General features: G+C 40.0%; 1 protein-coding gene across 1 annotated transcript in view; it reads right to left on the bottom strand.

The window, feature by feature from the left end:
• Positions 1 to 1,326: 1,326 nt before the first annotated feature.
• The window catches only part of LOC104520606 (melanotransferrin-like), a 13,700-nt gene continuing 135 nt past the window's right edge, over positions 1,327 to 14,891 (bottom strand). The window contains exons 2-17 of the mRNA XM_010162338.1: positions 12,299 to 12,462; positions 11,087 to 11,186; positions 9,855 to 10,031; positions 9,215 to 9,377; positions 9,044 to 9,108; positions 8,234 to 8,391; positions 6,969 to 7,155; positions 6,651 to 6,799; positions 6,331 to 6,421; positions 5,963 to 6,031; positions 5,491 to 5,673; positions 5,043 to 5,199; positions 4,235 to 4,317; positions 2,819 to 3,003; positions 2,242 to 2,428; positions 1,327 to 1,433 (exon numbers count right to left, since the gene is read on the bottom strand). Coding sequence (XP_010160640.1) covers positions 1,384 to 1,433; positions 2,242 to 2,428; positions 2,819 to 3,003; positions 4,235 to 4,317; positions 5,043 to 5,199; positions 5,491 to 5,673; positions 5,963 to 6,031; positions 6,331 to 6,421; positions 6,651 to 6,799; positions 6,969 to 7,155; positions 8,234 to 8,391; positions 9,044 to 9,108; positions 9,215 to 9,377; positions 9,855 to 10,031; positions 11,087 to 11,186; positions 12,299 to 12,462 — 2,168 coding nt within the window. The 3' untranslated portion in view covers positions 1,327 to 1,383. The remainder of the gene's footprint in view (positions 1,434 to 2,241; positions 2,429 to 2,818; positions 3,004 to 4,234; positions 4,318 to 5,042; positions 5,200 to 5,490; positions 5,674 to 5,962; positions 6,032 to 6,330; positions 6,422 to 6,650; positions 6,800 to 6,968; positions 7,156 to 8,233; positions 8,392 to 9,043; positions 9,109 to 9,214; positions 9,378 to 9,854; positions 10,032 to 11,086; positions 11,187 to 12,298; positions 12,463 to 14,891) is intronic.

The following is a 14,891-nucleotide window of genomic DNA, read 5'->3' as shown; positions in this document are numbered from 1 at the left end:
AAAACTCTTGCTGCTGGTCAGAGTGCAAATTTTTTCTTACTCAGGAAGTGAATAGGGGGAGGAGAGGGGTGAGTGTAAATCCAACAACAGGAAAGACAAGCTAGGCCTGGAATGAACTGTTTAAAGCCAGATATTCTTAGCAGTGTATTTTACAACTGAGTACCTTACTGCTGCCTTGCAGTTGAGGGTTGTGTTGTGGTTTTTTTAAGGCTTTTTTTCCTTTATATGGCAGAGACATTGACTATCTCAATTGCAGCTGGCCTATTTGCATCTCATTTATTGCTAGCTGAGGTTAATACACAACTCTAATATACGTAGCAAGGACTGGAAAGTTTTGATTAAAGGATTTGAATTTCTTTTTTTTAATCAAAAATCTTAACCTTGCCTGATTCAGGGTGCTTGGAAGCAGGTGATGACACTCTTGCAAACTGAAATAAGCCCTGCCCAATAAGAGCCATCCACTCTAAATCTTTATCCACTACCAGGCAAAATGAATACATGATACATTCTGTTCAAAAGGCTTCATGTCACATTCAGGCAGTTTCTGCTTGTAAAACCAATGCTATTTAATTGATAAATCATATTTTGACACTTCATAGATTCCAAGTGTCAAAGTACTATAAAGTAACAGTTGGAGTTTTTGACAAAGATTAATATCCATTGCTTCCTTCACCTTAAGGCTGCAATTATCCAGTTCTGCTGGCTTTTAGATGTCTTAATACATTAATTTGTAACAGAAAAAATGTTTTGATTTACTAGTAAAAATCCTTGGTTAAAAAAGCAAATACATTCTTCCCAGTTAAAGCAGAAGAGACTGCTGATTCTGATAGCAATTACATACACAACCTATAGCATTTATGTGTATTCAGCAAGGACTATCTAGCTGCAACTAAAATCACAGATATAGGAGGACAATGCTGTAACTACTGAAATGTCAGTTGATTTTTTTTCCCCCCATGGAAACAGTTTATAAGATAAGCAAGGCAAACTGCTACTGACTAACCTGTGCCACTCATGACAGTCTGCATTTTAGTTCATGGTATCAGCCCTGCTATTTCCACAAAAATGCTGATTTCTCCATAGTAGCTGTATAGAATTGCTGATCCTAGTTCTGTGCTGTGGGTTATGCAGAGTGGCCTGCGCTGTTCCACGTGAGGCCGTGCTCCAAACAAGAAAGAGGGGACATAGGAGTAGTATCACATGATCATAAACATAAAATCTGCTAAAAAATAATTAAAAAACCCCAAACAAATGAGAGTATTCAGCATACATTTCTAGAGATGACTGTTTCCTTGCTGACTGCTTTGGATAGGTTGGACTTGCATATTTCCTTGTTTCAATGTTGATGGTGGTGTATGTGCCTTGCGAAGCCTCTGTTAGCTGTCAGTTCGATGAGGATGCACAGATATCCTGTTTGCAGAAGTCTAAGATGCCTACAAACCAGTAAGAAAGTACATGCTTAAAGTATTGGACTAGATGACATTTAAAGGTCCCTTCCAACCCAAACCATTCTATGATTCTGTGCTATTGGCTTTAAAAAAATAACAAATTCTTCAGATACTGTTCAATAAAATATGAGAATAGAAGTAAAAATCACATTTTGAATTTCAGTTCTTTAACATCTCAGACTCACAGAAGTCTAACTTACTGTGTAATCTTCATTTACTTCAATACAGATTTTCAGATCCCCAAACAGCTTGACCCTGGCTCATAGACAATTTCAGTTTTAGTGATAGCTAAATGCGTACTTCATACAACCTCCAGTGGAAAATCATGAAAAAGCCATGCCTTAAGTTTATAAATATTTTGATCTTGAGTTATTTAGTGCTCTCTTTTTAAAAAGGAAATCGTTTAACTTATTTCAAGAATTAAATATAAAATTTCTTATCTTTTTCCCAAGATTGGCATATCCAAATTAACATTGTGTTACCTTTTCCAGACTGATCTTTGGAACTGAAAGGAAAAATTTCAGAGTGGGAGTTACTTTATTTCAATAACCTTGTGTTTGCTCTAAGATGTATTGGCTATTCTGTTCCTGCAGAGCAGTTTCAGGGCTTTTGGACAGGAGTTGTAAGAGGCTCTAAAGGAGCTCCAAACACAATACTCCTTGCAAAATTGTTACTAACAGGATTATACAGAACATACTTCTCTATTCGGTGTAAACAAAAAGGCAATAGCTATGCACAGAAGTCTTGCTGCCTTGCAGTTTTGTCTAACTCAAAATGAAGAACTTGACTTTACCTGCAGGTGTACAATTAAACACTGATTCTGCCAGCTGAAAGAAAGACACTCCAAGAATTTCCTGATAGCTCATGTGACTTGCATGAACAAGGTACTGAGTAGTATCTTTGAAAAGCAGATCACTTTCACCATACTTTCCTGACTGAAAGAGATGGAATTCAGAATCCAGTTTGCTTCCCAGAGATTCCTAAACAGAAAAGAAATAAGTTCCACAGCTTGGATCATTAAATAGCAAGGTTAAGCTGGTGACCCTCAGTTTAATAGCAAGATCTAGCAGAAAAAATTTCTACTTGCACCTAGTACTGTCCTTATTCACACAGAAAGATGCATTCTTGCAGTGGCTTATTTCTCAGCAAAGGTACGACCACCGTGGAATGGCAACTGGTGCCAAAATGCCCCTTTAGGGAATTTAAATAATTATTTTCTCTGTCTCCTATGCACGTTCTTAATTCTTGCTTACTGGACCTGAAGGCACTTTAAGTATTTAGTATATAAAGTTTTTGATCTTGAAAGGGTTTTCAGCAGTCATACATAACAACTGATAACATGCTAACTTTTTCCCTCTTATCTGCCTTACCTGGGATTTCATTAGAAAGTCATAAATTTTAGTGACAGTGACTGGTCGAGTCATGACTGTGCTGGGAGGAATGGGGCCAAGGTTACAGCCTGTCCATTCTGTGACTGCAGCACGTGTTCCATCCGGACACAAGAGTTCAAAGTCAATAGGAGTATAACCTTTTGCCCAACCAGAGCTGTCCAGATCTGAAAAGAAGATGAAGTGAAAGCAAATCCTTTTTAAAAATGAAAGCAGAAGACAGGGTGAATCTCATGCAAAATGTTAAAAATTGAGAGAAAGAGGTTTAGTAAATATGTTCAAAACAAATGCAGCATGCTACACCGTCATCTATTAGGAACACATAGGTAGCAGGGTAGTCTTTTCACTGGAAAAACAGGAAACAGGTCAGTGAAGCTGCACCTGTCAACTAAAAACTAGCGTAACATCAAGGCATATGAACAGCTTATAATGCCTTATCTTCATCTGTAACCATTGCTTTCTGAAAACAAAAGGATTCAGCCTGCATGTCCTTTACTTCCCCAAACAAACTGCTCATTGCTGCAGGAATTCCTGCGAGTTTCCAAGCCCTTATACCTCCACTTGATTTTAGAGAGGTTCCTCTCTTAGAAAGGTTTCTTCTGTTATTGAAATGGCCTAAATTAGAATTTCAGTGTGCTTTATCAGGTTGAACAAAATAGGAGTTCCTTTTCTCTTCATCTCTATGAAAAGACACCATATTTTGGCTGTTAGAGCAGTAGGCATAATTTAACAAAAAAACATTTTAATCAACAAAATCCAACTGCTAGACTGTTGCAAAGCTCAGTATTTCCCAGAGGAATTTAAACATTTCACAGTATAGTAACAATGTTGCTTTAGAAACTGTGAAATGCAAAATACTTGGCAGTATTTTTACCTGTTAAGCTATTTGAACTATTCATTCCATAAGTAAGTGCCTGTGACAACATGAGGAAGTTGCTGTCACGATGAAGCCATAGAAGATCTCCCAGCACAAACAGCCCACAGCATCACCCCATCTGCCATTTTTGTTCTTGAAACTCTGATTAAATACACTGGGTACATGCACTATAGCTGCCTACGGGAGAAAGTCTGGTGGGAAAAGTCACTTGGTTTTTAAAGCTTTGAGCTTTCCTAAAATTAGTGCAGTCTCCAAGGATTATTACTCCCCCAACACACACCTTGATCTTTGCACTCAGTGATTCTTCCTCTTTCCTCTCTAAAACTGAACAATACCTGAATTTTAAGCTTCATTGGAACACCTACATGCAGGAAGGTTCTTGCAATTTTCCAGTCCCAAACACAACTTCATGGACCTAGATTAAACCTCTAAAAGCTGATCCTCATGATTGATGGTCGCTATGTGGGAATAACTGATGCTAATGAACCTTCTCAAAGGAAAAGAGAATATCTGCATCTCACTCTTTATGTTCTGGAGTAGGTTAGAGTGTTCCAGGAAAGCTACATCTCCAAAGCTTCTTCCACTGGGATTGCCAACTAGGCACCTAGTGCAGGAAAAAAAAAACACAAGAGCTTTATCAGAGACAGCCACTACACAACGACTGACGTTTGGACAGTCAGCTGAAGCTAAAACAGGAGTAGCTGGAAGTATCCCCCTCATCTGTAATTACTTTGTGGTTATATGGAACAAGTTAGTGATGTTAGCATAGACCCTGGTGGACTGTGTTCACATTTGATAAGACAATCCCTTTCATCCCTTAAAGTAGCTCCCAAGTCAAAGTTGTGGCATAATGTCCATGCAGCCTTGCCTGTGCCTAGCCAGGAAAGAGAATGTAATGCAACTAAATGCATTAGAAGTATTCTATAAGAGTGCTTTCACCTTTAATAGTCTCTGCCTCTGCTTCAGCTATGGGTTTTTTTTCATATCGCCAGTCCATTTAATTAGCTCTGCTACCCTCTACTGCTTCTTACCACATCACCTCTGCTCTCCGACCTTCTAACTATCTTCCATCCCTTCTCTTTAATGAGTCAGTACCAATGCTCTAAGCCTTAAGAATTATCTTGCTCTGGAAATGATTTAATGACTGTTTTAAATCACCAGTCAGCTGAACATCCCATAGTAACTGCAACCAAAACAAAATAGATGCTAGCGAAAGTTTATACAGCCAGTTGCTTAACAAAAAAAAAAAACCTCCAAAGAAAACCATCAGCAACATAATAAAGCAATTCTGGTTATTGCTCTGCATTTCTGACTCTGACAAAGGCTTACCTGAGTGCTCCCATATTGCCATAGTAACGTTCGTTGTGACTTGCAGCACATCTGCTAGATACTCGAGCCCCTTCCACCTCACTGTCTCCAATGCAAACCTTGCACAGGTTTCCATCTGCTCCTGGCATGCAGCCCTTCCAAAAGTAATTCTGATAAACTGAGTAGAGAAAATCGAGGTGAGATTAGGGTGAGGTATTCCAAGCCCTCTTCACAGATGGGAAAAGACAGGAGTGGAATTCCATCCTAATAGCTAGCAAGACAAGGGCTAAATAGTGTGAAGAATCACACATAGTCAGATAGGAGGAAGAGCTGCTTCAAGAGCTGCAGTCTGAGACTGCAATCATCACCTGCTCATCAAATCCTCATGGCCCCATCTCCATTTTACTCCCAAATTTGGGGCTTTATATTTCTATGGTCTAGTCAACAGGTAACCCAGAGCTGCCCTTACCAGAGCCAATGTCACAGTTCTCAGTGTCATTCTCCAAAGCTCCCACAGTGTATCTGGAAGGCAGTAACCATCCTCCAGGACTATACAGGTGACTGTGGCAGGATCGTCTTCCCCTAAGGTTACGGATGTTAATCTGTTTGGTGTTTTTCTTAGCTAGGGCCACAGCATAAAGTGGTGGCAGTGCTGTAAAACAATGACAACAACCAGTTATACCAAGGCAATTAAGTATTCCAGGCAGGTACAGACCCCACTCTTCCCTCCCTCATCATGTCATGATATCTTCTGTTACAGTACAGGATCTGCATTCTTTGCTTAGCCACAAAGTTCTTGTCCTAGCTGCCCAGCGTTATCTGTAAAGCTCCTACAGAACATGCACAGCAAATTCTTTCCCAAACCAACATGCAAATACATTCCTACATATATCCTAAAGGCAGCCTCAGGAAAATCTGTACCTCTAAAGTTGTCTTGTTACCTTTGTGCTTAAGATGAATTAGTTTCCCTTTTCCCTCCATGCTCTTAGCAGCCAGGGCACAATCTCCCCCTGGAGAGGAGAAACAACTGTTAAGGATCTTGTGACTGTTGTAATTCCTGTTACATGGCAGCACCCCATCAAAAACCTTGCAGTCCTCTTGAGTAATGTCAGCATTTCTGTCCCTTTTACAGAAGGGATACAATAAACAGCCAGACCAAATGCTAGAACCAGTTAGTGGAAGAGCTGGGAAGAGTATTCGGATATACATATTGATTCCTGCTTCCATCACAAACTGTGGAAATTTAACTATATTTTTAACGGTACTTTTTTGATTCCCTCTCTTATGCTAAGGCCACATGACAACTTACCATAACACTCTGCAGCTACAGGAACCAATCCACACCTCCCTGCAATGTAGACATGTGTTGCATCCAGGGTGACTGCATCAGCCTCACTACTCTGCCAACAGCATTATAGAAAATAACAAAAACAGGATTTGCATGAATTGTGTAACCAAGCAGCTGTACTCCCCTGCTGGCTGGAAATTCCCCCACATAAATTCCCTCCCATTCCCACTGGTTCTGGTTCCTCTAATGTACAAGCTGTTTTTCCTCTCACTCAGCTCAGACAAGGACATACACACCCTGAGTGGTCTGATGATATGCTCTGGCCAGAGGGAGTCTCCTACCTTGATCATTTCAATGCATTTGGTCATGGAACTTGCTTGGACACAGACTAATGGGTCAGATTTGATGCTTAGTGCCCACTCCTCACATTTGCGAAGTTCAGCGTCACTGATGCAGCACCAGCGCACAACACTGTTGTCCAAAGAGCTCCCTGAATTAGAAGGAAGGAGAAGAGTGAGATCACGTCACCTATGCACCCACCTGCTCTTTGCTAAGGGGACATTTAGGTCTATGCACTTGTGCCTGGCAGGGAGGAATAACATGGAAAGATAACTTCTTCTTTCCTTTCTTTAGCTACAATCCTCTGTAAGACTTCTCACCTTCATGGCCTAGTCCCTTAAGGAGAGCTACATAATCCAGACCAAGGACATAGGCAATTTCTAGCTGCTCTTCAAGAAGCTGCAGGTGCTGAGTGGCATCCCGGAACAGCAGGTTCTTTCCCCCAAAGGGTGCTGAAGTGAAGAGTTCAAACCTGGCTCTTTCCTTTCCTTTTCGCCCAAAGAGATGCTAGGACAAGAACAACAATTTGAATTGCAACCAATCTGCTCATCCTTCCAGTAACAGGCAGCTTCATCCTCCCCTCCTTTCATACCAGTGGTTTGTAACATGGCATTCAGGGTCCCATCACACTGGGACAAAGCCCACAGGTACTGCAGTGAGTGGATGGTTCCAGACCTAAAAGCATTAGATGGTTCACTTTTTTAAAGAATTTTTTCCCATCTTAGTTATTTCAATTATTGTGTTGTGCTCAATTTCTCCTACCCTGGAAAGGCAACTGAGGGAGCATAGCTGAGAGAGAAACGTTTGTGATACAGATCAGTACAGTAAAGGGGTGCAAGGTATCTTGTGCTTTATGATGGGGAAGTACCATGTTCAAAGTAGCTCTGTTCAGCCTGATGGTACTGGAAGAGAAGCAAGCACTGAGAAGAGTACTAGGAACACTGCTGCATAGCCATTGCTCTGTGTGGGGTTATGTGGTAATAAGTGCACTGACAAAGGCATATGAAGATCTCTCAATAAAGAAGAGATTTTGTACAGCTGCTATCTGCCAGAGTCCACATGACAGCATAACCCAGCCCACTGGGTTCAATTACTCACTGTCTGATGGACTATTTTAAGGGTCAGATGGCTTCACAAATTCTTTAAATTCACATTTAAATATGCATTTCATGTTCAGCTTCAAATAGATTTTGGGATGTCAAGGTAACAGACGGTATTTATAAGTTGAGAAAAAGAGAGGAACAAAGGTGAACCCTGCCTGAACCTATGGGTCTCCCTCAGCTACATTAGAATTCACACAGTTCCAGGGCAGGATGAACACCGTTAGCCAGTTTGCAGTTTGGGTGTTATAGCATCTTCCCTTCTTTACTTATTTATTCCCAACCTTCTACAGAAAAACACTTTAGAGAGAACTAAAACCTTCTTCCAGAAGCCAATGCAGCTTCCCTGGAACAACCAATTTTTAGCCCTTTTTCACACTAACTACAGACTTCTCAAGAAAGAGGGCAAACTGGGTGGTAATCTCCACACAAAGATGGAAGAAAAGCCTGTGTCTGGAGATATGCAGTTTATAATATCCACTCACTTGGATCATGGTAAGAAATTTGTTGGTGATCTTCTGGAAGTTGTGGCGGGTGATGATGCCACGGCCAGGCCCCTTGCCCAAGTTACAGGTGTTGTACTCAGTCAGCTGAGCTGTAGTCCCATCAGGACATAAGAGTTCATATTCCTGTTGTTCTGACTCTGAAACAACAGGACACTCATGAATCTATGAAGTGAGACATGATTTGGCAGCAGACACAGAGATGGAAGGTAAAAGTTGTTCAACAATTATGCAAGTAGCAGAGTGTACCAAGCACTCTTGGGAAAGTTGTCTTTGATATGTTCTTCACTTAACAAAGAGAGGGACCTCAGCCAGAGGTGCTCCAAAATGTTCTTTAAGCTATAGTCCTATAAATATGTCTGTTTCAAAAAACCTGCAAATACTACTGCTAACTAACCACCTTCAAAAATGTTGGCACAGAGCTCAAAGGATTTTAAAAATACAAAATAGATATACAGGAACTGCACACTCTAGCAGCTCAATACACTGAATTTTAAAAGGAATTTTATAACTCAGGCAATGCAAACACTGACAGCTGCATCAGAGACTTTAGGCTAAAGAAATAATCTGTATAAAAACATCTGTCTGCTCCCATTCTAGGAATCTCCTGTGAGATCTTCTTTCCTTTTTTCTTTCCTTCCGACTTGTGTGGAGAGACAAGAAATACCACTGAACTGCTTGCAGGGATTGAATTTTCCCTGGGAACAACAGAAATAAAGGCATATCCCCCAAACTCCCATGCAGGAAATAGCACAACCAGAGGTTAAAAGGAATCGGAGTTTTTAGGATTACCTGTGGCACTCATAATTGTTAGATGATCTAAAAAGGCAACATCTGCCACTCCATTCTTCAAGCACCTGCAGGAAGGTAAATGCCATCCTATTAACATGTCATCTGGCTTTTCCTCCCTCACAAGTTCTTTTCCCCCAAAGGTAAATTCAGTACCAGTGTCACAGAGCTCACCTGAAGGCTCCCTCAGAGTCATAGAAGGGTTCATTACTGCTGGTCTCACAGAAGTGGTTCTTGTCTCTGACATAAGATTTTTGTCCTTGGCAGAGAGCACAGAGTCGAGGAGCAGCAACACCAACGCCAGGGATGCAGCTTGCATTGAAATACTCACTGATTACTGCAGATGCCGGGGCGGGGGGAACAAAAATAAATAAAAAAAATAAAATATGAAAAAACAGAAGAAGGAAAAGGGGCCAAACACACAATGGACATAACTAGGACTACGGTGCTTTAAAAATTAAATAACTAAATTAGCAAACACAGCTTCATTGTCTAAACTTCAAATTTGAAACATTTGCTGGAAACTGATCAAATCCTGCTTGTTTCAAACCATCTTTGTGCTGGTCAGATATTGCAGATTTGTTCCCTGTTGCATACAGAACACACAGATTTCCCATTCTGGTAACAATTCTGCTGCTTTGAGATCACTAGAGAAGTTCTGAAGAGAACTAAGAGCCAGTATCAAAAACCCTCCAAGAAGATGTCTCATCCGCAAAGCCTTTCAATTTCCACATAGCTCAGCTCACTACATCTGTTGCATTTCACTCATTTTTGCTGAGGGCAGAGATGTATCTCTGTAGCTTCTATCACCCACCTTGGCTCAGAGGTTGCGCCTCATCCCAGGAAAGATCATTTCTTGCAAGAAGAAAGCCAAGTGGAATATTCCAGCCTGACGTCCATCTGGCTCCATTATGGCAGCTGCGCACACCTCGCAGCCTCTGGATATTCAGAGTTCCTCGTCTGGCAATGGCCACAGCAAACACGCAATTTCCTGCAATAGCACAAAATAGGTAACAGAAATAACTAAGTCCTAATTCTGCAGCTTCCATCTGTGTACAGGCGTTCAACTACTTCTGTGAACATGGATAAGGGGAAAAAAAAAAACTTTAGACATATGAAACATAGATACTTATGCCAGGAACTTCACCATATCCTGGCTACATGGCACCTTGTCAAACTGAGCGATGCAAGAACATAAAAATCTGGTGGAAAAGGCTTACAAGATCATCCAGCTCCATCATTCAATGCACATGCAAAATTGCTTCTCAGGAATTTTTGAACATTTGTATCACACTGCTGAGGTATTGTAATGGAAATAACTCCTATGTCTCATCCTCAGAACATACTTACCACCTGAAACATATCGATTCTACTATCATTTCATGGTTCTTCAGCCAAAACAAAATTCACTTCTGTTCTCATACCATCCTCTCATTAGTCTCTTCCTACCTCAGTCTGCTAATTTGACTTCCTTCTCAGATTCATATTCCACAAATATTTTCTACTGTATGCTGCATTTTGGCTCAGAATTATTTATTCTTGCCTTGTAAGTCATTCATTGCACAGACTGTTCCGGTCTGCCAGGAATTAAGAGGAATCTTACCATAACAAGATTCGCCACCTAATATTCTTGTCTCTTTAGGGTGAGAAGGAGAGACTTAATTCATGAGAGAAGGTAAGCTCTTAAAGAATCACTAGTAAATGTTCAGTTACAGTAGTAGAGAGCATGGTATAAGCATTGACACAGGTGGAATAAACCCCATCCTTTTCCCTGCAAGGTGTAGAACTCAGTACACTAGTGCTGCAGGCAGGGGTAGATACAGACAATTTGTCACAGTGCCAGTACTGTGGGCAGAAAGGTCACTAGATACAAAGCACCACTGGTATTTTATTCATCACCACTCTTTTAGAAACTGTCAGTCACCTCCATACTCCTATAAAGTTAATGAAAACATATAGACCTTTTTTCAAGAATCCTTGAGCTTTGCACAGCAATTTATTAGCCAAATCAGAAGTACAGCTTATTCTTTTGCTTTATGAACCTACCTTGCTCATAGATCTCCTTTGCCACCACTGTCAAACCATACAGCTTTACAGCAGAGTAAACATCTCCAGCGTCCAAGGAGGCAGCATCTGCTTTATTCGCCTTCAAAACAACAGCAAAACCCTCAAAACAAGTGTGTTTACAGAGAAACAAAGAGAGCAGCTTCAAGAGCAGAGTTTCTGCCTGAGAAGCAGTAACCAGTGGCTTTTACAAGCATTTGCTTTGGTTTTAATTCAATCTCTGCTACTAAGCATGGTGAAATATTAGCAATGAAGGCTGTAACCTTCAAAAAATACCTGTTCTTTTCCAGTAACATCCTTTCTCACCTTTTCTTTGGTCCTTCCATTCCAAAAACACAATTTTATTGCCAACTGAAAAAAAAGACAACTCTTATTTCCTCCTACTGCTCCCCTAAGATCCCAAATCCTTCTGAGAGTTATCCTGGCTATAATCTTTCCATAACCACCCAGAAAATGGAACTGAAGTCTATTAACAAAGGTTGTAGGATTGAGTGAAAACTCTAAATAAATTATTCCCTGAACCAACACGTGAGCTTTTCTTCGGTTTGTTTTCCAGGTCAGACTTGGGACTCCACTGAAGGCAACTGGGACTCAAGAAAATGAAAATTGAAATTCTCTATCCCAATAAAGTGTCAGGTATGTTAATGAAATTATTCTACAGCAAATGCTTATCTTCCTTTTTCATTAGTGATTTTTTTCAAGGCATATGGCATTATGAAAATGTAATTTCAGAACTGGTATAGAGCTTACACTTACAAATGGTCTGATGTCTAATTTTATTCAAATTAAAGATTTTTATAAGAAAAAAGGCTTTGCTCTTTACTTCAGAAAAGATTAACTAGAGGCTAAAACCAGTAAGGGAAGAGAAAATAATAATTAGAGTAGGACCAAAATCCACAAGCAAGGGGAATGCTCTGAGCAAGTTTTAATTTATTAGGTTTTATCCATTTATTTTCAAGCAGTTTTTTACTTATTTCCTGGAGATCACAAGGATATTAGCTGGACTAAAATAGTACACCTCGTAGAATGCTCATGGATTTTAATTCTTGCCTCTCAAGCTACCACGTACTTTGTCATATATATAATACCACCATTTCAGTATCATTTTATTCTCCCACGGATTCTGTTTACCAGTCACTTCTTCAAAAGAGGATTTGGACTCAAAATCAGTTGTAATGATCTCTGTGAACTCACCCTGATTTTATCAATGCAGTCATATGTATTGTGGGCTCTGATGCAAGAAATCCGAGCAAACGAATTGGCAGCAGCAGCGGGCAGAACAGCCGTGAGTGTTTTGGACAGCTCAGCACACTTTCTCTGTTCTAGGTCAGAGAGGGTGCACCATCGGAATTTTTTCCCTGTAGGATCAAAGAAGAAGTACAGATTTGTAGGATTTAGTGAAAAAACCCTCAGGTTTAAGACCTTATGGAAGAGAGAGGCTATTTTATTTTATTTAATTTCACAAGTAAGTTGACTCTGCTCATTCTCACTCACATATCCACATACTTACAGGCACCCAAGAGATGTGCCCGAGCAGTCTGACCAAGATCACTTTTGCTCAACATGGAGGACAATGAATGTTTGCTGCTGAGTCTTTACTACATTGCTTTGCTTCCTCTTGACTTGCAGCAACAAACTAGTTTTTTGGTAGATTTTTCAAGAATTAACAATTATTGTGGCGTGATCTTTTGCCTCAGAATCTTCCTCGGCTTCACTGTCCATGAATCTTAGGCAAGGTTACCACCCAAAATGAGGAAACAAAAGACAAGGACAACTTTATGGCTATGGTCTGTTTTCCTGGTGGGGTAGCAAGCAGAGGAATGGCACTTACAATGCAGGGTAACCTTGTTACCATCTTCCTGTTGTCAGACTGCAGTTTTTCTCCTCACAAGCCAACTGTGATGTGACCTTATCAGAGCACAGACCTTCTACTCTTGATGTAAACAACACATTCCCCAGGGTTTATCAGTTTTATTGCTGTCAGTTGTGTCCTTGGTTATCAATATGGGCCATTCTTTTAACCTTTGTTCTGTTGTTTCTTCTGGTGCTTTCACACACACACATTCCCATGTATAATTTATCCATAACAATCTTAATATTTATATTACAAAGTTCTAGAGAGTCAGAACTAAGCCTGGAAAAGAACAAGAAGTATGGAGGGAGGATGTTGATAGGGGATCAAGTTGCTTTAGCTTTGTTGAATTTAGTCTTTAGAGAGGGGATTGTTGTTTTTTAAACAGACAATAACTGGTGTCCCAAGTCCCAGCTGTCTCACAGCACTGAGCTACATGCTTTGTTACAACAGCTTTTCCCACTGAGCGCCAGGCTTTGTTAGAACAGTATTTCCTCCCCATTTTCTTTCCAGACAAGGATTACCTGACTTTAAATAATAAGACCCACATCAGAGCTCCAGGGTCAGAAAACATTAGATGAGAGGAGAAGTATGAAAATTTCAAGTTGGAAGAAGTTCACAATTAAATGCTACTTTAAAACAGAGTAAACCAAATCCTTCAATCCAGAAAGGAAGGATCTGGGACTATTCGAAATTACGATGGCAATTCTATGACTTGGACCTTCTGTTTTTAAACAATGTACTAAGTGTTTCTTCAGCAATGACAAGTAACTTGCTGGATTTCCCTCAAGATAAAGAGCTTTATCTTCCATGACAACACTCACTATGAAAGACAGAAACTAGGGACAATTTGGTTATCAACAATGAAGAATCATGTACTATGTTGAACAGAGTCTTGAATAAACATTAATGATAAAATCCTCAAAATCTTACCTCTTGCAACCAGGAAGTTAGTCAGAATTATCTTCACTTCTGGATGCCAAACAAAGAGATTAAATAGCCTGCACAGGAACACTGTGCAAAACTGGGGCAGAACAGAACTATTCAGTTGTCAGAAGTTTTTCCAGCTGAAAACTAAGTAACCAATTAAAAAAACCCCAAAACAGTGCCAGCAGAAAGAAGGGGTTAGGAAGATGCAATCAGAAGTGGAGGAGAAGGTGAAACCTCCTTTTCCAGGAGGAGCTGGGGTTTTGCTTGGTTTAAACTGACTCTAAAGCTGCATCTTATGGGACTCCAGACATGTCAACAAAATTTCCTCTTTTGCATCCAATTATTCCATCCTGGATGTACTATGACTTATTCTATATTCTTCCTATTAAATGTTTTCTACTCTGAAATATATCATCATATACATCTCAAGAAGATACTATACATATAAGGAGAAAAAAAGTTGTTGTAATTATATATAAAAATAGCATGCAGTTGCGTAACTTGAGAGAATCTCATAACATGAAATGAAAACCAGGACTGAATGCGTAGAAAACACTACAACTTCTCTAACATTGTCATTTCCAGATGTTTAAGCATTTGGCCCTCTAGCAATCTATTAATATAAAACAAAAATATTGCCTGGAATAAATCTTTACAATTAAAACATTGAAGTTTTTATTTCTTTGAGCATCAGACTTCTGTACTACACTTGTTTTGATGTTAATTCAGCACAATTCCAAAAAGAACCCGCTGCGGGAGCAGCTTGGAATACACTGATTCATTCTGACAACCTTAATGAGTACGCAGATCTCAACTGTTCAAAGGAAACAAACCTTCACTGAGTTACTAAGAAACTAGTGTATCAAGCTGCTTCCAAACTAACAAGGTCACCATCTGCCAGTGATCCAACAGGAAAAATACAGGCAAATGGAATCACAGGCACAGTCCTAGCTGCAACTTCTTTGCACAGAAGAAAACAAAACCAAAGCACGTATTAAGTTTGTA

This window comes from Antrostomus carolinensis, unplaced genomic scaffold, assembly GCF_000700745.2.
Source record: "Antrostomus carolinensis isolate BGI_N321 unplaced genomic scaffold, ASM70074v2 scaffold30842, whole genome shotgun sequence".
Lineage (NCBI taxonomy): Eukaryota > Metazoa > Chordata > Aves > Caprimulgiformes > Caprimulgidae > Antrostomus > Antrostomus carolinensis.
The sequence above is the reverse complement of the archived record's forward strand: the minus strand, read 5'-3'. Positions and strand labels throughout refer to the sequence as shown.